Source organism: Vollenhovia emeryi, unplaced genomic scaffold (assembly GCF_000949405.1).
Source record: "Vollenhovia emeryi isolate VEMERY1.0 unplaced genomic scaffold, V.emery_V1.0 DF939143.1, whole genome shotgun sequence".
Lineage (NCBI taxonomy): Eukaryota > Metazoa > Arthropoda > Insecta > Hymenoptera > Formicidae > Vollenhovia > Vollenhovia emeryi.
The window spans coordinates 410,335-431,233 of NW_011967223.1; the positions used below are offsets into that span (position 1 = coordinate 410,335).

General features: G+C 46.0%; 6 protein-coding genes across 6 annotated transcripts; 2 read left to right on the forward strand and 4 right to left on the reverse strand.

Annotated features, from left to right (window-relative positions):
- Window positions 1–1,422: 1,422 nt before the first annotated feature.
- Window positions 1,423–4,414, reverse strand: LOC105566616 (U3 small nucleolar RNA-interacting protein 2). The gene is made up of 8 exons (XM_012020759.1): window positions 4,103–4,414; window positions 3,688–3,821; window positions 3,508–3,605; window positions 3,199–3,426; window positions 2,982–3,094; window positions 2,713–2,909; window positions 2,102–2,445; window positions 1,423–2,020 (listed from the first exon to the last, which is right to left on the reverse strand). Exons 1-8 carry the CDS (start codon window positions 4,154–4,156, stop codon window positions 1,782–1,784), a joined length of 1,407 nt encoding a protein of 468 aa, XP_011876149.1. The 5' UTR covers window positions 4,157–4,414; the 3' UTR covers window positions 1,423–1,781.
- A 540-nt stretch (window positions 4,415–4,954) lies between these two features.
- LOC105566617 (glutathione S-transferase C-terminal domain-containing protein homolog) lies at window positions 4,955–6,849 on the reverse strand. The gene has a single exon (XM_012020760.1). It carries the CDS (start codon window positions 6,826–6,828, stop codon window positions 5,107–5,109), a length of 1,722 nt encoding a protein of 573 aa, XP_011876150.1. The 5' UTR covers window positions 6,829–6,849; the 3' UTR covers window positions 4,955–5,106.
- A 29-nt stretch (window positions 6,850–6,878) lies between these two features.
- On the reverse strand, window positions 6,879–8,401 carry LOC105566618 (protein JTB). Its single transcript, XM_012020761.1, has 3 exons — window positions 7,816–8,401; window positions 7,475–7,708; window positions 6,879–7,050 (listed from the first exon to the last, which is right to left on the reverse strand). Exons 1-3 carry the CDS (start codon window positions 7,869–7,871, stop codon window positions 6,888–6,890), a joined length of 453 nt encoding a protein of 150 aa, XP_011876151.1. The 5' UTR covers window positions 7,872–8,401; the 3' UTR covers window positions 6,879–6,887.
- A 1,405-nt stretch (window positions 8,402–9,806) lies between these two features.
- Window positions 9,807–15,846, forward strand: LOC105566700 (SH2B adapter protein 1). Its single transcript, XM_012020908.1, has 6 exons — window positions 9,807–9,872; window positions 9,999–10,357; window positions 10,970–11,853; window positions 11,926–12,125; window positions 12,226–12,483; window positions 14,057–15,846. The coding sequence occupies exons 1-6, from the start codon at window positions 9,807–9,809 to the stop codon at window positions 14,198–14,200; spliced, it is 1,911 nt and encodes a 636-aa protein (XP_011876298.1). The 3' UTR covers window positions 14,201–15,846.
- Window positions 15,847–16,252: 406 nt separating this feature from the next.
- Window positions 16,253–17,278, forward strand: LOC105566620 (copper transport protein ATOX1). Its single transcript, XM_012020763.1, has 3 exons — window positions 16,253–16,537; window positions 16,611–16,686; window positions 16,962–17,278. The coding sequence occupies exons 1-3, from the start codon at window positions 16,526–16,528 to the stop codon at window positions 17,087–17,089; spliced, it is 216 nt and encodes a 71-aa protein (XP_011876153.1). The 5' UTR covers window positions 16,253–16,525; the 3' UTR covers window positions 17,090–17,278.
- Window positions 17,279–17,370: 92 nt separating this feature from the next.
- On the reverse strand, window positions 17,371–20,661 carry LOC105566619 (POC1 centriolar protein homolog A). Its single transcript, XM_012020762.1, has 6 exons — window positions 20,370–20,661; window positions 19,381–19,736; window positions 19,101–19,308; window positions 18,836–19,035; window positions 18,484–18,759; window positions 17,371–18,372 (listed from the first exon to the last, which is right to left on the reverse strand). Exons 1-6 carry the CDS (start codon window positions 20,374–20,376, stop codon window positions 18,049–18,051), a joined length of 1,371 nt encoding a protein of 456 aa, XP_011876152.1. The 5' UTR covers window positions 20,377–20,661; the 3' UTR covers window positions 17,371–18,048.
- Window positions 20,662–20,899: the final 238 nt, after the last annotated feature.

Sequence of the window (20,899 nt, forward strand, 5' to 3'; positions counted from 1 at the left end):
CTCCACGTATTGTAGACCACGCATTAGGGAGTTACGTTGCGACGCATTTGACAATTTCCCAAAGAGAAAAAAAAATGTTGCGGAGGCAGGCGGGATGTAACGTCCTCTCGGAATAACACCGATCCATATCTGTGCAACGAGCGTCAATTGCGGACCAAGGACGCGTCTCTCCCCGCGATCGCCGCGAATCCTTCCGTCGCGGACGACGGTTCTGTAGCGAACGGAGTTGGGCTTAGATATTTCTCCGACAAGCAATAAAACGAATCGCTTTCAACAGTCGTGCAATAAAGCAACAATATCCATCGGTCGCGGATGTCTGTTAGGAGGGGAGCAGCGTATTTCGTTGCGATAGGAATAAGCGGAAGAGCGGGTGATTTATCGGTCGAGAGACCAACGGAACGAACGAGCGCCCCCCCGCCCAGCTCCGCTCCGCTCCCCGCGGAAAGGAGAGAGCGTCGTTGGATTCAGGCGGTTTTGTCAAACGCGAGGCTCATTTATTATTAGATCCTAGATTAAAGGCGACTCTTTGATACTTTGATAAATCTGGCTGGTTTCCAAGGCGAGAGAATTTACGAGGGAAAGACTGGCAATCAGCGAGGACGCGAAGACCCCGAGAAGAGCAGAGAGAGAGAGAGAGAAGCGCTACGTCCGTCGCGGAGCGCGTCAATTTACACACGTATCAACCGCGTCAAAGGCCGAACAATTAAATGAGACTGCGAGGAAATAAAAAAAATAAAAGAAAAAAAAGGATTGAAAGAGACTCCGAACGTGCGGAGGGGAAAGAGAAGTAAAACAGGACCCGCCGAGCAAGCCCCGCGCCGAGTCCGCCTCGCGGAAATTAATGCCGGCCTGGAGAGAAACAGGGAGAGGTTTAATCGAGCGTATTTTTGCGGAAGACGATGTCGCTTGAGGACCCTTAAAAAAAACGCACCGAGCAGCACCCTCACGGCCTGGATAGAGAAAGAGAGAGAGAGAGAGAGAGAGACAGAGCGCGCGCGAAGCATTGAAAATAAAGGAAATAAAAACGACACGAAGGGTGGTGTGCCCCCAATTAAGGATGGCCTATATATCGCACTCGTTTGAAAAACTTATCGCAAGAATGCACAAGAAGTAGCGTACACTCGCTGTACTACTGTTTGTTGACTCGAATAAATATGCGGATTAAAGTCGGTTTGGTTTATATGTACACGGTGAGTCCAAGATTCGCGCGAACGGAACGCTGGTGGCCGTTCGGACGTGGAGGCCGTGGAATTGTCTCGCCCGAGAAACGTCACTCGCCGCGGAGATCGGATTAAAATGCCGCGGGGAAAACGCGGAGAACCGTCCGGGACGGGCACGAGCGTTCCACGCGGCGCGATATTGTTATTATACGAATGTACTCAAGACGGCATGGTATACAAGACTAAAACAAGACCTAAAATAGGGACATAATATTTTATAACTCAACTTTTGTACAGAATAAATACTTGTACTGTGGACCAATATTTCTTTCATTTCATTCACATAAAAACCATCGTCGTCGAGTGAACAGATTTCTCATCGCGTTCAGAATGTAGATATTATAGAGACAACAGTCGGCCTTGTCTTCATTTAACGCAGTTATATCAATATTTTTGTCGAATTAATTTTATTTGAAATAAAGTTTTTATGAATACAATTGAAAGTGATAGGTAAGTAAAGCGTTTTATAAACCTCTATATAAATATTGTCTCCACAGATAGAAATCTATACGAATTTTCAAAAATTACCTAAACTCATATTTTTAATTTCTAAAAAAATCTTTATTTATTTGTCTTTTGCTTATGCACTAATGGTATAATAACAACAGCATTCCTCGCTTCAGGTATTTGCCACCAACTACCATTTCTATGTTCTTTACCTACACCAGCAATAAGGTGATTCCCATCGGGAGTGAATGCAAGCGCGTTTATGAAACCCGTTAATTTAACTTCAAACAGTAAATTTAGAGACCTAAAGTTTTCACCGCATTGCCATAACTTGATCGTGCCGTTCCGCGATCCTAGAAATCGTAATTGATTAATTAATATTAAAGAAGAAACATATATAAATACAGATACAAAGATACAATTCGACAATGTACCTGATGCTACTAAATCCGTATTCAATAGTGTGGCGATACTTGAAATCCACATCGGTTGACTATTGGCTTCGTCCTTTCCGTGCGCTTCCAGTATAGTACACAGCGGCTTCTTCTTCATACATCCCCAAAGGCAAAGTTGTCCGTCGTCACCGCCACTGAAAAAATTCTCCTCGTTGATGAGCTTAACCGCATCTATACTATTGCCGGAGCTTTTCGCGTTAAATATTAATTGCGACTCTTCGACTATTTTCCATATCCTAATAGAACCGTCGTAACCACCGCTCGTGATAGCGCGCTCTCGTGAAAGTGCATCGATAGATGTGATAGCGCTCTGATGCCCGAATCTATAAGAGAAGTGGCGTAATCAGAAACAATCTTTTTTAATAAGTAAACTCAGTATGTGTATTAGGGCCCGGACATTCGTGCGGTTTCTCGATGCACACGTGAAGCACTACTGCCTGCGAGTGAGTCGGATGCTCGCTGAAGTGAGATAGCAACATTTATCGAAGAGTGCAGCAGTACTCCGCGCGCGCACCGAGAAACCGCACGAAGGTCCGGCCCTAGTGTGTATACACACAGTAAAAAGATATTGGATTTGCAGAGTTACTTACAAAGATTCAACATAAGCCATATCGTCAAGATTCCAAACTTTCACGCTCCTGTCTTCAGATGCAGAGTATAACGTGTGAGTATCTTTACGGAATATTAATCCAGATACAGGACTTCTATGGCCCTTCAGGTCTTTTATGTGATCAAGGGTATCGCCAGAGAACACCTTTATATCTTTACATCCACCATCTCCTACTACCTGCGATGAAAAAACAGTCATTTTTATGTAAAGTTTTTTTTATGAAGTAAAAAGAGTTTCATTAAAACTCACAAGAAACTTTCCATCTGTGCTAATTGCCAAGCACCGCACAGATTTCATCCCAGACTTTGTCTTCCCTCTGTTTCCTACAATGGCTTTTAATTTGCTCTTTTCCGTTACCGACCCTACAGATGATTTATCAATTTATTTCACAAAAAATAAATATATAATTGTCAAGTGTTATTAGAATTTTATCTATTGTCTAAAGTTGTAATATTCGTGAACCAACATTTAACTAAACTACCATCCTTGGATCCTGAATATAATATATTGCCATCGCTAGAGAGGCAAATACAAGTAATAGACGATTTATGTTCTTTACATCTCAACGTTATAAACTCATTGTGACCAACGTAATTTATTGCTATTGTTTTCCTCAATCGACCCTTCTCCTCCAAATATTCCTCGCGCAATCGCCGTGTGACTGCACCCGCTTCAAATTCTGCTCTGTCTTTTTCTGTAATGTCGAAGATAAGTTTATCTTTTCCTTGTCAAAAGAGTATAAATCAAATGTAAAGTATTTCATTTAATTCTGTACCTTCCTCCTCAATTTCCCGAAGATATTTCTTTGCGATTCTCACACGTTTTTCCTGTGCAGTTTCCTCCTCTTCCTCGGTTTCACTTTGTGCTTTATTTCTAAAAGAAAAAAAATCAATATGCACATCTTACAATGCTCAATTAAATATTACGTCCTTTCAATGTATTTGAATATCGTTACCTTGAATTTTCTTCCGCGAGTTCTTCATCCGTACTGGCAATACTTTCATTGTCATCGAGTTTATTTTTCTTGGATCTTTTCGATTGCTTTGAAGTAGACTGCGCTGAGAATGTCTTACTAAAGTTGCCATTGAGCTAACATAATAAAATTATAAATTACAAAGTTAAGTCATCGACACGTAAAACAAGAAAAAATTATGAGTGACATTGTGGCTTCATAGACGTATTAAAATTATGTAATATTTTGCTGTTTTGTAACGATTCTTTTATCAAATGATGTATACCATATGCAAACATTTAATAAGAATCGTAAGATATACAAATCGTGCTATTTCGCACGAACTTAATCCTAACCTCCAAACAGAATAAAACGCAACACTTTCGCAAAGGAGACCAAGATAAATCAAAAAGCTTACTTTACGCTTCGGTGCACCACCTCCGCGAGCACCACGTCTTATAAAAAAGGACATCGCAGTATCGGAAAACAATTATTGAAAATTAACTTCCGTACACCACGTGCGTCACGCACAGTTGCGATGCTTCAAACGCTTCAAACACCACTTTCACGTAAAAGGTCTGTTCCTCATAGCTGAACTACCTGCACCAGTTCAGAGTCTATCTTTTTCCCTCCACATTAGAAGGAAAAAGATAGACTCTGAACCAGTGCAGCTAGTTCAGTTGTAAAGAACAGACCTGAACAGACCTATAGCAGAGAGAAGCCTGAGAGCGGCCACGACGTAGGGAAGGTTTACTTGGAACCGATTTTCGCTACCAATAGTGGATGTAACGGCCTGTGTCCACGATGCTAGAACTTGGTCCAAGTTCTAGCATCGTGAACATTGGGTTTGAGAGATCTGTAGCCAATCAACTTGCAGCTATTTCATAAAAGCTGCAAATTGATTGGCTACACATTTCTCGAAACTAGAACTTGGACAAAGTTCTACTACGGAGACACATATACTTATCGACACAGTCGATAGATTGATTTGGTATGTCTGTGATAATATTTAAAATGCTACACTTTAGCATTTTTCGATACTACATTTAGCATTCAATACCCCCTTCTCCGTACTGTAAATTATTCTTATTGCGAAAAATATTACCTCAGCAAAGTTCCGAACCCGGGACCTCCCTCAATCCGTGACGGGCGTCTTGGACAACTCGAAAAAAAAGAGTTTTGATTGAGGAATTCCCGGAGAATTTTTTTTTCCGAGAAATGAGTAGACACCCTTGTTTTTCTTTCCCATTTTTATTAAAGATACACAACTTGTAAAATAAATAAATGTTATATACATGTATACGTATATAATAAATATTTTACTACATATAATAAAGTTTGTATATTGCTATCGATCAAATTAAACAATATTCTCACAATCAAATGCCACTTATTTCCAGAAATCATTCGGCAGATGCAATTTTAATTGTCACATGAATTGCCACGTGTTAGTTTACCTTTTGGTATACCAATCAACAAGTGATTCTTAAGTGTACACGTTTCTGGAATTAATTTAGCGAGATAAACCTTGTACCCAAATTGTTCGGCGAACAGTTTCCTGTCCGTATCTATAATTGTCATACATCTGTAGCCTTGTTTAGTCTTAATGTTGAGTTCGTCATGCGTCTGGTCCGCCGCGTGACTCAGGTATGAGTATTCTTTATTGCTAACGCGCGTCTTAAAAACATCGCTTCGCGGATACGTCAGCCGATGGCAGTCCTGCAGCGAGCCGTAACAGCAAGGGCAGCTCACGAAAATCGCGTTTTTTCGTATGCAACGTTGAATCACCAGGTCCGTCGCCAAACCGCAGGCGTGCAACGACGTGCCGATGTCGAAGTCCCCCTTAAAGTAATCCAAGTTACACTGGCAAAACCTCACGTTCGTCAGCTTCATCCTCTGCACCCTCGTCTTAGCCCTGTTCAACGACTCCTCTTTGTTCTCCAGCAGAATGACCGTGCAGCGGGGCAACAAGTACGCTATCAATATTCCTAAATGGCCGCTACCCGAACAGAAATCCACAATAGTGTCACCCGCCTTCGCCAATTTCAGGACGGGTTTGCACAGATTCTGCAGCTGCTCCTGCTTTCGCCGCAGCCTCGCGAGCGGCAACGAACCACCTTCCGGCGTGGCGTCGAAGGGCACGTCGGACCAGTCGAGGTTCACTTCCACGCCGAATGGCTCTGCGTCGAGCTGCATCAAGATCTGCATGCCTTCGACCAACTGCAACGAGTGTTCTATATCCTCTTGTCTCGTGTAAATGCGGTTTCTTGGCTTGTACCGTTTAGGATCGCTCTTGTATAAACTCTCGTTCACTACGACCGGGAGTGTATACTGGAGCGCGTCTGAATCACGACTCCTTGATACAGGCAGACATTCTAGACATTTTATTATGAATCGATCCGCCAACATTCTATCGTACCACTTGGCCGTCAAGGGCACCAGTTTCGATATCATCTGGCTCGAAAACGTATTCAGCAGAATGTGCATGCAGACGAATATAATTATGTCGGACAACGTAATACACGCGCCTTCGGCGTACGCGTGTTCCGGCAGGCCGGTCTTGTCCCGCCTAGTTATATCAAGCGCAGCAAACTTCTTGCACATCGTATACTTGTATAAATTGTGCAGCCTAACCGGCTGAGACATGTGGCACTCGAATCTGGCTAAGCTGACGGGCAGTTCGGATCTCTCTGGATCCCTCGTGTCCAGAGACTTGAGAGTTAAAATTAAGTCGACCTCGCAAAATTTCGTCCACACGCTCGCCTCGGAACAAGCCATCAAGCAGGAGCCCTTGAAGCCCAACAACTTACTAGCGTCGTGCATCGTATACTCGGAACTCGCGCTCTTTACAATCTGCCGCAATACTGTACACAAACCAGCCATGCAGCTGTCCGCGTTCACAGTGACGTTCGGTAGCTCGCACGAGTTCGCGTAACAAGGTACTTCGCTTATGTTGACAATTTCGTAGACAAAATTCGTGAGATCTATCGCGTACGCTCGCTCGGTTAAATCCTGCTTACTCGGTATCAGCTTGATGCCTATCGTGGATTCACAGTACTTTATAGTAAAGAGGGTCACTATCGTTTCGATCGGAGCGAGACACAAGTCCGCCGTGGAATATACCGCCAGGTACACCTCGCTCATTGTTCTCTCTCGAACGAGCGGCGAAAGTGTAAAGCACCTGCGTCCAGCTCTGGCAACGTTCACACGCTAATTCGCAACTGTCTCGCCACCTTCCTGATTATTCTCTGTCGCAGTATGTTCTCTCTCCAGTACACGGTGAAGCAAGAGACGATCGCCGCGGCGAGCATGAAGCCCTCGAACTTCCAGAACGCCCGTTCCTCCAGCCAAGCCACCTTGTCGCAACTGCAACACGAATGTGTGAGAACTAAGTGTACCAGGGGCTCTATTGCGTACACAATTACCGACACCTATCGATGTCATTAACGACGTTCGCATAGCTTGTCGTGTAAAAAAGCTGCGCAAACGTCGTTATCGATAGTTGTCGGTAGCCGAGTACAGAATAGAGCCCCAGGTAAGTAGAACCAAGCAATAAGTGAATTCTGTATCTTGCAAAATAGTGCAAATGTTAAAAGTGAGTGGCTTCGTCTCTTTCTAAAGGCCAATGTTCACGATGCTAGAACTTGGTCCAAGTTCTAGCATCGTGGACATTGGGCTTAAGAGGACGATTAGAAAGGGACAAAGCTACTGGCTTTTAGCATTTTCACTGTAATGCAAGATACAGAATTGACCACCTGATAACACGTCCCGTGTACGTGTGTACTCTCACCTTCTCGTTATCGTTTCACCGCTCTTGCACTTGAGCACCTCCTTGTACCTCGCGTGGACGCAGACGCCGATGCTCTCGCTGGCGATTTCAAAGGCCGTGCACGGATGGCACTCGGATATCACCTCGTACTCCTCGCCGGAGATGCAGGATGAATTGTTCTCGTAGTTGTCCACGTAAAGCTTGCTCGAGCTGTTGGTCCAGTGGCTCTCGATAATTAGCGCTAGAACCGTCAATCTGCGGGCAATAGACGCGCGAAATTGAGTCGGTCCGCAAGCTTTGCTCAACGGCTCGAGCTCTCTGCCAGTCCGTTACTCGGCGTGGAATATATACGAGCGACTAACCCTCCTAAGAATGTGATGCCCAACAACATTCGCCTCTTCGTGCAGGACTCGATCATCTCGGATCTTTATTTTCGCCTACGCTCCGCTCTAATGAGGTTAAGGGTCCACCAGGGTTCTAACTTGTACGCGGGAGAGACCGTGGATCTGCACCTCGCGGCTGAGCCTTTTGCACTTTACGTCCCTCGTCCTCGTCTCTTTAACTATTACTTACATCTTCCGTCTTTGTTCCTTTCGGCGCCTAATTACGTATACGGTGCAGTTACAAAGAACACATCTTGGGTGCGTTCCGTTTCGCGCATGATGCATCATTTATCCTTGTTATTTATTATTTACCAGGGAACCTTTTTCTCTAGCTTTTCACGAGTTCGCGCTACAGGAAAAGATTCGTGATCGAGCCCCTGATGTTAAATGAGGATAAATGATGCGTCATGCGCATCATGCGTGAAACGGAACGCACCCCTAGAGAGAAAGATTCGCCATCTCTCGAAAGGGAGTGACGAAAATGTAAAACGAACTCCTCTAGCATTTCTTCAACGTTTTCTCGATTCGCTTTATGCTGATTGGATAGATCTAGAAGAATAGCTCTATTTCAGCACAGATCTGAAAGTATAATTCAATGAACGCAAAGCGCTTAGCAAGCGCTATAAACTTCTGCTGGACACAGGCATCGACTGATCCCTTTCGCGAGGTCGCGTCTCGATCTTACGCAATTTTCGGCTTTTCTGCTCGAACACCCATTCAGGACCGGAATCAAAGTCTAAGCGGAAAAATCGGAAATTGTGTTTAAAATCGAGACACGACCTCGGGAAAGGGATCAGTCGACGCGTACACGCACCGGCATAAATGCTGCCCTATCCTTGTGAGGTGCACGCACACAACTGCAGGGACTCTAGTTGTGTGCGTGCACCTCACAAGGATAGGGACAGCATTTATGCCGGTGCGTGTACAATACAAAGGACGACTCATAAATTGCGGCAAACGGCTAATCGCGCACAAATACGTGCACGCGCAATTCCGACGGGGATGATGTAAATGCGGATTTCTATGTGCGAGAGAGCGGGCCACGCGACTGCCTAACCTTTACGCGCGACGAGAGAGGGAGAGAGAGAGAGAGAGAGAGAGAAGAGTGCGCCAGTGGTGCTGGCGAGTCGTGCGTATCACGCATTTCGCGCGTGTGCCTCGTAATGCCCGCAAATATTTCCGCGAAGCGAGGACGACGGTGCTGCGAGCGCGCGGGCGTCACGCGTGCGGGTCCTTGACTTTGGCACGCGCGCGATAAGATCGCGGCGTGCGCGCGGTCCCGACAAAAGTCGCCGATGATCATTCATCGTCCGCCCGGCAACGGGGGTCACGAAAGAGAGAGAGACAGACGGACGGACGGAGTCGCGGGTAGACGCGTGTGACGTTAACGTAGCAGTGAGACTTTCCCCCGACGACCGGACTCCCGGCTCCTCTTTCCCATCCCCCCCCCTCTCCCCATCGCGGAGCGTTACGATGAATCGAAGAGGAGGATTATAAGGCGCGGTGATGTAGCGAGCTCGTCGCGGGTGTCATTCGAGCCGAACTCGGCAATTCTCTCGCGCGGAATCGCATCGACGTTCCCTCGCATATACTCGCGCCTCGGTCTCTTCCCTCCTCGTTTTCGCCCAATCTTTTCCCCGCGTGCGCGCGCGCGCGTGTACGTGCGCGTGCATGTGTGTCATTCGACCGTGGCCATTCGGCGGCCGCCGTGATTAGTTTTACAGCGGAGCAGAGCCGGGCCGTGTGATATGTCCGCCGGGCACGCTCGCGCGCGCGTTCACCCTCAACGCTGGCGACGTTGGCGATCGTGAAGGGGGACCCCGAAGGGACGACGACGGCGGCGGCGGCGGCGGCGGCGGGGGGCGAGAGTGGAGGGCGACGGGTGGCGACGACGGCGGCGGTGGTGGTGGCGGCGGCGGCGGCACAGGGGGGGGAGGTCTTCCGCCCCCTACGCGAGCCAGACGCCGGTAATGAGTGTTTACGCCGCGAGCACGCCGACAGCGAGCAGCGCGGAATCGCCGGCGATTAACGCGACGGCAACGACGGCATCGACGGCGACGAAGCCGACGACGACGTCGCCGACAACGACGACGACGACGACGCCGACGCCGACGCCGCCGACGCCGACGCCGACGCCGGCGACGACGACAACGACGACGGAGATTACGTCAACGTCGGCAACGACGACGACCACGACAACGACGACGGCGGTGGCGGTGGCGGCAGCAGCGGCGACAACGGCGACGTCGACGACGACGACGACTGCGGCGACGGCACCGGTTACGGCCACATCGTCCACGGCGACCGCCGCGTCGCCGGAAGTAGCGACCGGCTGGATCGAGTTCTGCGAGAGACACGCCCGCGCCTCAGCCTCCGACTTCGCCAAGGCGTTCTGCGCCTACGTCAGCCTGAACCTGCCCGAGAGCGCCCGCGCCAATCTGTCGCATCGCGACTTCCTCCGCAAGTTCGTCGAGAGCTTCTGCGAGCACTTCGAGAGCGAGTACCTGCGTCAGAGCGTGAGGTGCGTGCGCCCCGCGTTTACGTCGGCCGGGATATAACGTGTAGCTCTGCGCGAACACGAGTGATCGGTACGGTAGGGCCCTCGGTTCGATCTCGGCCCTCGGCCCTCGCGTACTTTCCTGGGGAGAGCGTAAGATTCGGCGTTTAAGCGACTTTGAAGCGCGAGTGCTGGACTCAGCGTTTGACCAAAAAGGTTAAGCACGCGAATAAAGAATTTTTACACCGGTGTCAAATAACCCTTGAGGTTGTTGACAAGTTAGATACTACGTAGCCGATGAAATGTTGCGTACGGCATCTTTAGATGAATTCAAGACGGTCTTGAATATAAGATCCGATTACAAATACCGGTCTAAAGTATTGAAGAAACCTTTGCACATCGGGAAGTAATTGCCTGATTGGTAAACGTTGGAGGGTCGCGGTCGGCCGAGGCAGTAAAATTGATAAAAAATAAGTTGGAGTTGACAGGACACTCGCGTTTGTTATACATTTCACACGAGCGGATGTGTTAGAAGAATGTACGTTTTATAAATTTTCAAATAATGGAAGTTGGGTTTTTAGATTATTCGCATATGTAGTAACATTGTATAATATACTGTACACATATTCCTTTTAGATCGCTATCGTTGCACGACACTAGGAGCGTAATATCCAATGAGAGAGACGTGAATCTTGCGAGCCAGAATGTCAACGCACCGGTCCGCGCGTCCTCGCACGAGGAGTTCAGCGACTACTCGGAGCACGAGGGGGAGGCAGTGTCGCCGAAGCCCGCCCACAAGCCCTTCTTCCGCAGATTATCCTTTAAGGGGCTTAAAAAGGGCAAGAGTTTCTTCCACAAGCAGCAGAGCGACGAGGTCGAGCTGTCCCACAGCGAGCACCGCAAGGACAAGCACTCGAAGGCCAAGCTGTCCAAGATCGTGGTGGAGTGCCGTAAGGAAGGGATCGTCAATTCCCTGATGGGGGAGAACATAGACGGGACGCAGAAGTGGGAGAAGTCGCGGCTAGCGTTGATAAAGGCCATCGGTGGCTACATGCTGGAGTTCTACTCTCCGCCGAAGGCTGTGAAACCACGAAGCGGCGTCTTCTGCTCGGCGATAACGGAGGCGAGGGAAACCACGGCGCTCGAGATGCCGGATCACGAGAACACGTTCGTCCTGAAGACCCAGACCATGGAGTTTGTCATCGAGGCGCACGACTCGAACGACATGAAGTCGTGGCTGGCGACGATCAGGTATTGCATGCGAACGGTGCAGCAGAGCTCCAGCGCGCCTGGCTCCGGGCCGGGCGACTCCTTAGGGGATTCCCTGGGCCACGGCTCACTGGCTATGGGATCCGACAGCGATCGATTACGAGCCAACTCGGCGAGTAAGAGCTTCCGGTCCGCTAGTCACGAACACGGCGACGACTCGCAGGGCAACCCGCCGGAATTACCTCCAAGACTACATATGCGCAGCAGTAGTAATCTAGAATTATGTTCCTCTCAGCAAGAAATCGAGCAAAGTAAGGGAGCAAAGTAAGGCAAGTATAACTCGGCGGATAAATTACTAATTACACGTTTGCGTCTGCCCGCAGTGCCTGCTAACGAGGGCGAGCTGGATTTATCGAGTAGCTTACGAGACTACCCATGGTTCCATGGCACCCTTCCTCGCTCGGACGCCGCGCAGCTCGTATTACACAGTGCAGCTAACGGTCACGGTGTGTTCCTGGTCCGGCAGAGCGAGACTAGAAAAGGCGAATTCGTGTTAACTTTTAATTTCCAAGGAAGAGCAAAAGTAACTACTGACACCATCTTTAACGCTTAACGACGGAATGACGTTCCAACAGCTTTCTTTTCCCCCGTCATTTTTACACACGTGTAATTTTTCGTTGCAGCATTTACGGATGACGTTAAATGATCAAGGTCATTGCCGAGTCCAGCATCTGTGCTTTCCTGCGATATACGATATGCTTGAACACTTTCGCCAGAATGCGATACCACTCGAATCTGGCGGGACTGCGGATGTTACTTTAACAGAGTATGTAGTGGCGACGAACCACCCACCGCGATCGGGGCACCATAACGTGGCGAGTGGCTCGAATGTGCATCAGTCGCAAGAGAGGAGACCTCCGGCAGCTCTGGAGCCCAGAGAAGTAAGAGTCTGCAGTGGAAGTCTAACTCCTCTTGTGTGAGCGCGAGTGGCCAACACCCACAGTCTGAAGTCTAATCTACAGACAGTGAGTAGATAACCAGCTAAAGCGCCCATATTTATCGTATGGTCGATGATACAGGACAGATTGAATCGGCATCTGCATTTGTGCAAACTCGCTGGAAACTCGATGGAAATTTGTATAGATTGATATACAAAGTTAAATGCAATGCAACTTATTTATGTATTCTTTTTACCACAGAATCCGATATTTGTTATAATTTATTTAATATGATATGTTCAAAAAATATACACCAAAAAAAAGGGGACAATTAGTGCGTTGTTAAAAATTCCTTGTGTTCATATTTTTTCTAATTTTCTCACCCAAGGTACGTTATGTTACACAATACACTCTTATATTTTGTATTTGTTTATTTATTCGATAAATTATGATTTGATTCAACTTGTATATCATTCGCTTAAATATGCAAAATTATCGCCAAGTGATGAAATTTTTGTGAAAAGTGTAAAACGATATAAACGCGTGAAAAATACAGTATTCAGAAAAACATGACCGTGGGACAAGGAGCTCGCTTTTAGTGAAAGCTTTTTCTTGAAATTTCTGGTGTGCTTTATTATATTGTAAGAGATTTATATTTCAACCTTGCCACAAGCAATATAGGAGCGTCCAGAAATCATATCCAATTGACACTCTGATAATTTTAAAATTAAATCATTTGCAGCATTCATATCGGAAAGATATAAGAAAAACAGCATTTTTAAATGAATGGAATAGCATTAATATTCTGGACGGAAATATCCTGTTTGCTTATATTTCCGAAAAAATGTTAGAAAAATTCTCGTCAATATTTCTATTATCTATAAGACCGTCCAAGTCTATTGTCGTTAAAAATTATGTAATTTTTTAGTTATCGCAAAATTAAATATGTACTTGCTCAAAAAGTCATTCTGTACTTTAACACGAATATTCTTCGCAGCACCAGTAAGGTAAATCTGCTAGATCCAACTTCATTTTCTCCTATACCGTAACTTACTGCGAATTCAGTTGCCTGCACTAGTACGCACTGAGTGCACACCAAGTTTGTTCAGAGTCAATTCTCAAGGCCTGTGTCCACGTTGTTAGAACTTGGTCCAAGTTCTAGTTTCGAGAAATCTGTAGCCAATCAACTTGGAGGTATTCCATAAAAGCCGCAAGTTCTAGCATCGTGGACACAGGCCTTTATATTTAGGGTCATCTTAAAAATATGTTCAAAAACTATTTAGCCAAAAAATGATCTGTACGGATACTGTACAGGTCAGTTTACTGACTAAGATGTATTGAAAAAGTATTTAAGACGATTCTTGAATATAAGAATTGTCTGTAAACAGGTCTCAGTGCACACTAGTGCAAGCAACTGAATTCACTGTCAGTTTCACTCCTTGAAATATTGACAAGCCTTTTTCTGATATGTGTATATTTTGTTATCTCTAAAATCCAGAAACTTTAAGGGAAACTTCTGATAAGATAGCAAGATTAAGAATATATACCGGTACTTAATGAGATGTTAATAAAATAGGTACGCACTTATGGTGGTTCTATAAGAACGCGCGTGGAATCGTTGGAGAGACTAGAGAGAGAGCAGCAGAGAATTATTGCGGAACAGCAGGCTTCGTCCACTGGGGAACGCAGAGCGGTTCAGAACACTTACAGCTTTCTCTGACGCTGGATTCACGCCAATCCGCCATCAGGCTACAATCTAGTCAGTCCGACGGACTGAATGCGAACGATATATGAACGAAGTAATCGCGGTTTTTATCTCCAGAATTGCGTCACGCCATAAACTACCGTGTTTGCGACAAAGCGCGTCTCTTTACTAGTACAAAAGAATTGCATTTTTCTTTCTGGAATAACTTATCTTCCAATCGTTGACTCTTGCGTTCAGCATTCGACATTATACTTTTATGATTTGTCAGCAATGTGTTTGCATCGCATTTACATCGAATGATAAGAAATAGAATAGATTACCGTCAAAACGAGTCTCAGTTAACAACGGTCATTTCGTAACTGTCGTGCTCAAATTATTCCCCGACTCCTGACGATGCCGTAGCATTCCATGGAACTCCCTTTCCCAGGTTCGCATGTATCTCTGGCTCGTCTTTTCACCAAGACCGAACTGACGGCCCCGCTCATATATATTTTTACTGAGAGACCGGATATATTTTAATGGAAGATCCCGAGTCTCGTTACGCCGCTTAATTAATACACGTAACAATTGTAAAAACATATGTATGTCATTGGGGAATGATAGTCTCCGAAATTGCGAACTGCCAGTATATTGCGATCCCCGTGTGCGTCTTCGGGTCCTCCCCGAGCAGATCGACAAACGCGCCAAAGCTAAAGCTAAAGTACTATTAAGCCCCCGCTTGCGTACGCGATACAATTTGTCATACAGAAATTGCATTTCGGCCGCATTGTCAGTAATCCCGATGCTTCGTTTGGGCGAATAAATGTAACAGACATGTCCTAAGCGTAAAACGAAAAAGCTGCGATATTTATAAATTACCCCGGTCCCTCTCGTCGGCGTGAAGCTCAGTATATAAATTTTCCCGTTTGTCAGCAAGGAAGAGGAAGGAGGCTACAGCTGTGCTATCATACGGGATGAACGGAAAGCGTCGACTACAGTAAGTATATGCTCCCCGTCATGTTATCTCTGCAGATAATAGCAAGAGCCGTGTTCGACAGGTGTATTAACGAACTGTCTAACGACTAAGGATTATCGCTAACATCGTAGAGCAATATGACCGAGTGTGCAACAGATTAGACTTTAGACAAGTGTATGGAATGAGTGGTGTGACAGAGAGCGACGACCGACGGAGTGTCCGATTAGTGAGACTAGCAGAGGCAGGTATTCTCGGTACGAGCCGAACTGATTACTGTGATAAGGTCCTCTCACTCGCACAAGGCATCCGACCCCGTCGCCGTCCGTGCCAGTCCACGTTCTCGCGAGAGAACGACCGTAGGGACAGCGCGACAGGGACATATTTCGATGATGCATTTGTACATTTCGCCCGCTGCTCGCCATCGAAAAGTCGTAGGGATAGAATTCACCATCGCCCCGGGACGCGGGAGAAAAAGCTGTAGGAAAATTGTAGTCGATCTGGACAAAAATCCGTATCGCGAGTTCGTCCTTTAGTCGAGACGCTTGCAAAAACAAATCGTGCCGTAGGTAGGATGCAAGCTCGTTCCTCGCGCAGTCGAAAGGGCAGTTCTGGGGTGTGCAGAGGGCAACTACTAGGCATCAACCGTAATACTTTTCTACCTTATGTCAAGATGCAAGGATGCAAATAAAAACTGAATCCCCCGAGAGCGTCCTCTCTCTCTCTCTCTCTCTCTCTCTCTCTCTCTCTCTCTCTCTCTCTCTCTCTCTCTCTCTCACACCCTCAATCGACAAGTATTTAACAAAAGATTCTATTTATACCGCTTGTTCGATTAAATTGCTAGGAAGATGAGAATTTTTTAACGAAAGATACAATCGTGGATTATTTAATCCTCGCAGGAATATATTCACGTTTATCGAAGTGAACTCGCAGGAATGTTCGCGCGAACTTGTAAAAATTGGAAGAACTTGATTTCTAAATTATTTCTCTTTGCAATCAAGAGCCGAATACAAGTGCAAGATAAATTAAATCCTGAAACTTGGATCGTTGCTGGCGAAAGTACAATCTAGTAGACGGTCTCGATACAATCGAACGTGGATTTTAGCAATAATAGCGCGTCAAGAAGTCACCAGGCGCCGGCTGGTGAAACGCGATTCTCTCGAGATTGTTTTTATCGGGCGTGAAAATCGGCCCGTCTCGGCAAATATAGTTGCTTTCCAATCAGAAACGGTCAACGCGCACGATACACGTTATCGTTCGCGGTGCAGCTGCAGATAAGACTTCAGTCGTACATTGCACATTTTCAAGCGATCCCACTATTGCCACTTCGTCACCTGCTCTCGCGGTAGCCCGTTCGACGCGTCGACTCCCGGTGGCGTATCGCAATTATGGCAGCTCAGGTAACGGCAGAACGATTATTATTCTCGTCTCGGACGAACGTTCGGATGATTGACCCAACGATCTGTCCGCCAGGTCCACGAGTTCAGCGTCGAGATGACGTGCGACGGATGCTCGAATGCCGTGCGAAACGTGCTCGGGAAGAAAACAGGTACTTGACAGCCTTTCGATGTCGCGGGGGTGCGAAAGTGTTTACGGTACGCACGCTCGCGTTTCGCGATTGTCGTCTCGTCGACACCAACGTCTCGCAGACGTTGCCCCCGCAAAGATTAACGAGACGGGTGGGAGGTGAGGTTAAACGTTGCGCATGGAAGCGGAGGTGTCGAGCAGAGAAATGATACAATTGTAACTTCAGTACAAAAAGAAACGATACATGTATGTTGCCACCTATGTACGCAGTATTTCTAATGTATTTGTTTGTCGTAGGCATCGACGACGTCGAGATAAATCTGCCAGAAAAGAAGGTACTTGTGACTACTGCGCTCAGCTCGGATGAGATCCTGGCAACGCTCAAGAAAACGGGGAAAACTTGCCAGTTTTTGGGGACCCACTGAGGAGCAGAAGCGGTTCGAAGAGTAATGTGATTGCAACAGGTGCTGCTAAATATGTACGAGCGTATATTACAGAGAATTTTTTACACTGTATCTTTTCTATAAAAAAGAAAGTCGTATCTTAAATCACTCATTCGTGTACATACAAAAAGTACAAAAGTAGCATGTAATAAAACATTTTCTATTGCTCCACGCAGTTGCGCACGAGTCTCTTGCACTTGTCACAACGCAACGTGTCTTTTTCTGTCTGTACAAGGCGTTGGTGCACGATTTGTTAGCAAGTTTTCGCAGTACGAGCGTATGTTGCGAATACACTTTTACATTGTATCTTTTCTAAGATATGAAAAAAGGTCACATTTTAAATTATTTATTCGTATACGAGTATATACAAAAAGTACAAAAATAGCATGCAATAACATATTTTCTATTATCCTAAGCAGTTGCGTACAAGTCTCTTGCACTTGTCACAACGCAACGTGTCTTTTCTGTCTGTACAAGGCGTTGGTGCACGATTTGTTAGCAAGTTTTCGCAGTACCAGCATATGTTGCGGAGACATTTTTACATTGTACCTTTTCCATGATATGAAAAAAGGTCACATTTTAAATTACTTATTCGTATATATACAAAAAGTACAAAAATAGCATGCAATAACATATTTTCTATTGTCCTAAGCAGTTGCATACGGGTCTCTTGTCATAACGCAGCACGTCTTTCATGCCTGTAAGGTGTTGGAATACGAGTTGTTAGCATATTTACAGTCCTTATAATATACGTTACAAAATAATTAAAAATCTGTTGTTCAGATTAACAACGAGTCATCAATATTGTACATATACATATATACAAGTTATTTCAAGCGATTACCAATCGTAAGCCTAACATTCAGTGAGAAATGATTGGAGAAAAGATATCTTTGAATCGATATCAGAGTTGATTTGATATCGATTCGGGATCTTTTCAGTCATTTCTCACAGCTGAGAAAGCTTGTAGTAAACATATTAAACGCCTCTTCCAAAATTGTCAAGCGTCGTTCCAACACTGTAACAGTGCGATGTAATGACTGTATTTTATCACAGAGTGCTTCTACTGTTTTAACGGACTGATAGGACGAAGGTGCCTCGGGCGATGCCTGATCCCGTGGGATTGGCACGTTCGTTGCACAAGCCCCCTCGGAAAATTCAACGTTCCTCGTGTCGACCATTTCAGACCTGGTCTCTTTCTTTGGCGATTCTTTACGACTCTTATCCGATTTTAGATCTAATGTTTCTAACGTGTCCGATAAATACTGAAATGATATGATCTTATAAGATTAACAGTTCCTGATAAAATCTAGCTTGTTTCTTTTGTAATGAATGATATAACTACATGGAAATGTATTTCCATATTAAATAATTACTTTCTTTCGATCCCGTTTCCCGACTACGTCTTCTTCGTCGCTGTTCGACCTTTCACCCCTTCCGTGAGGCTCTCGCACGGAAGGCATTAACTGCGTGGGAACTCTTCCGATTTTGCCATCCACACACACGTTGGACTTCCATATTAGAACTTGTCGGTCCGTGCCACCAGAAGCGAAGAGCTTGCCGTTTGTGGAGAATGCTATGGACGTTACGCTGCATCTATTACGATGTCCCCTGAGATTGTAAATTGGGCGGCCTTCCAGGATGTCTAAGATCTAAACGGATATCGCCGTCAGCAGATGCGGTAACGCCTTATTGAAGCCGCTATATGGAATCGAAGTCTCAAGCTACCTTCATCGTCGAGTCGCTCGAAGCCGTCAACATGAAATTACCCCTTGGATGGAACTTGATCATATTCACAGGCCCTTTGTGAGCGTTGTAGAGCTGGCATAAAGAGTCCATTCTCAGGTCGTACAACTTGACGCACCCGTCCTCGCTCGCCGATCCGACGGTCGGGCTGTTCGGATGAAAGTCCACGCATCTAACGAGAGCTGGAACGTAGCAGAACTTGATTCTAGAGATCTAAGGTATAAAAATTGCAACGCGCTCAACGAACCATTTATCTCGGTGAACGTTTTGACACACTTTCCGCTGGCGACGTCCCAGACTTTCACCATTTTGTCATCGCCACACGACACCAAGAGTCTACCAGTGGGAGAAAACCTGGCGCAGTTCACCCAACTCGTATGTCCGCTGAACGACTTGAGGAATCTCTTGCTCACCGACCACAACTTTACAGTTTTGTCGTTCGACGCAGTGACCAACTAAAGATATCGACAATTACCGTAAGTAGCGACGGGATCTGTGGCAGGTCGGCTGTAATTAAACATGATTACCTCTTCTGCATTCGGATTGAACTGCACCGATGTTACGGCGGAGCTGTGAGCTTTAAACTTTATTGAGGCCCCTTTAATTTTAGGAACCCAAATTCTCACGAATGTGTCTCTCGAAGCGCTGGCCACGAGGCGTCCGCTTGGCGAATAGCAGACGTCCAAGACACCATCTGTGTGCCCAAAGAACTTGTAAGCCGACCTCCTGTGGTCCAACTTCCACACCATTATCGTCTTGTCTAGGCTACTCGATATGAATTGATCGGAAGTCGGATCGAAGCTCAGCGCTGTAACATCGTTGCTGTGGCCTTCGAAGTATCCTTCGTACGTAGGCTTGCAGACGTCTTCTACCAGCGTGTCGTCTGGCGATAAAGAGATCCACAGTAGCAGGAATAAAATGGAGTAGATAAAAGTAGGCGAAATGAAAGCACAGGCGAGGTAGAGATAGCGAGAGGCGTCGAGTTCTGATTTGAAGCGGCACGTCGCAAATCAGGAAATGTAATAGCACCGGCCATAGCAAGTAAGGAATGATATGTATATTAATGTAGCGAGGAAGAATGCACGAGTGCAGGTACGAGTGAGTGAAGAACCTTTTGTAAACCAAGTCCGCTTCTTGGCTATAAGCTGAAGTTGATTGATTCAAATCGGCACGCGAATTCGTTGCAAATAGAATCATATTACGAGAATAAATGTTAGGAGTTGGCGCAACGTATGTAATAACCCCAAAACTTCGTGCTCCGAGCGCAGGCAGTTCTGTCAAAAGATCTGCGATCAAAAGACATGATGGAACAAAACGGGAAGATTTTGTCGCGTTAAATATTGTACTTTCGGGAGTTGTTTAATAAATAGTTTAGATCAGCGACGCATTTATCGCAGGGTGAGGATGTAAAAATACTGCAAGATTTTATTCGATCGAACTGATCCCTGCTCGCGTCTCTCGATTACAAATTATTCCTGCGTGGGCATATTGTTCACGACAATGCTGCTTTACTTACGGGACATCTTATCGGTCAGATCCACCCGTATTCGCGTCCGAATGTTATTGACTTGGACTCCGTTTCACCCTTGACGCGAAAACCAACGCTCGGTAGAGAGTATTTGTTTCAAACAGATGTCAACAACCACGCTGATGGTTTGACGTTCCGAAGACCATGATTTCCGGAAGTGACCCGAGTAGTTCCGTATCGCAATTCGCAAGATGCCTCGACCAATCTCGACGGTCTTGAACATAATAGCTGCTTTCGCGAGAAAATCAAAATGATCCAGATTAAAGTGATCCTGTGTTATGATTGGTCAAATCTGGCAATTCATTGAATAAAATTTCAATGTGGTGCCATGGAATTTCAGATTTGACCAATCACAGCACAAGGTCATTTTAAAAAAATAAAATGGGCGTGCAGTCTTTATAGGAAAACTGTACGCTTTCCGATAAAACCTGTACGCTCATTGGATAATCGCGCGTCGCTCGTCGCTCATCGCGGCTAATCTGACTCATACTTGACCGTGATTGGTCAATTTCTTAAGG

Excerpts from the sequence above, each read along its gene's own strand:
- LOC105566700 (XM_012020908.1), top strand. The coding sequence starts at position 9,807 with ATGAGTGTTTACGCCGCGAGCACGCCGACAGCGAGCAGCGCGGAATCG. Across the intron at positions 10,358-10,969 it reads TACCTGCGTCAGAGCGTGAG|ATCGCTATCGTTGCACGACA; the intron begins GTGCGTGCGCCC and ends TATTCCTTTTAG. Across the intron at positions 11,854-11,925 it reads TCAGCAAGAAATCGAGCAAA|TGCCTGCTAACGAGGGCGAG; the intron begins GTAAGGGAGCAA and ends GTCTGCCCGCAG.
- LOC105566616 (XM_012020759.1), bottom strand. The coding sequence starts at position 4,156 with ATGTCCTTTTTTATAAGACGTGGTGCTCGCGGAGGTGGTGCACCGAAG. Across the intron at positions 3,095-3,198 it reads GGATGGTAGTTTAGTTAAAT|GGTCGGTAACGGAAAAGAGC; the intron begins GTTGGTTCACGA and ends AATCATCTGTAG. Across the intron at positions 2,446-2,712 it reads ATGGCTTATGTTGAATCTTT|ATTCGGGCATCAGAGCGCTA; the intron begins GTAAGTAACTCT and ends CTTCTCTTATAG.
- LOC105566617 (XM_012020760.1), bottom strand. The coding sequence starts at position 6,828 with ATGAGCGAGGTGTACCTGGCGGTATATTCCACGGCGGACTTGTGTCTC.
- LOC105566620 (XM_012020763.1), top strand. Across the intron at positions 16,687-16,961 it reads CGTGCTCGGGAAGAAAACAG|GCATCGACGACGTCGAGATA; the intron begins GTACTTGACAGC and ends TGTTTGTCGTAG.
- LOC105566619 (XM_012020762.1), bottom strand. Across the intron at positions 19,309-19,380 it reads TCAATCCGAATGCAGAAGAG|TTGGTCACTGCGTCGAACGA; the intron begins GTAATCATGTTT and ends CGATATCTTTAG. Across the intron at positions 18,373-18,483 it reads GGAAACGGGATCGAAAGAAA|TATTTATCGGACACGTTAGA; the intron begins GTAATTATTTAA and ends ATATCATTTCAG.
- LOC105566618 (XM_012020761.1), bottom strand. The coding sequence starts at position 7,871 with ATGATCGAGTCCTGCACGAAGAGGCGAATGTTGTTGGGCATCACATTC. Across the intron at positions 7,709-7,815 it reads GGCATCACATTCTTAGGAGG|ATTGACGGTTCTAGCGCTAA; the intron begins GTTAGTCGCTCG and ends TATTGCCCGCAG. Across the intron at positions 7,051-7,474 it reads GGTGAAACGATAACGAGAAG|TTGCGACAAGGTGGCTTGGC; the intron begins GTGAGAGTACAC and ends TTCGTGTTGCAG.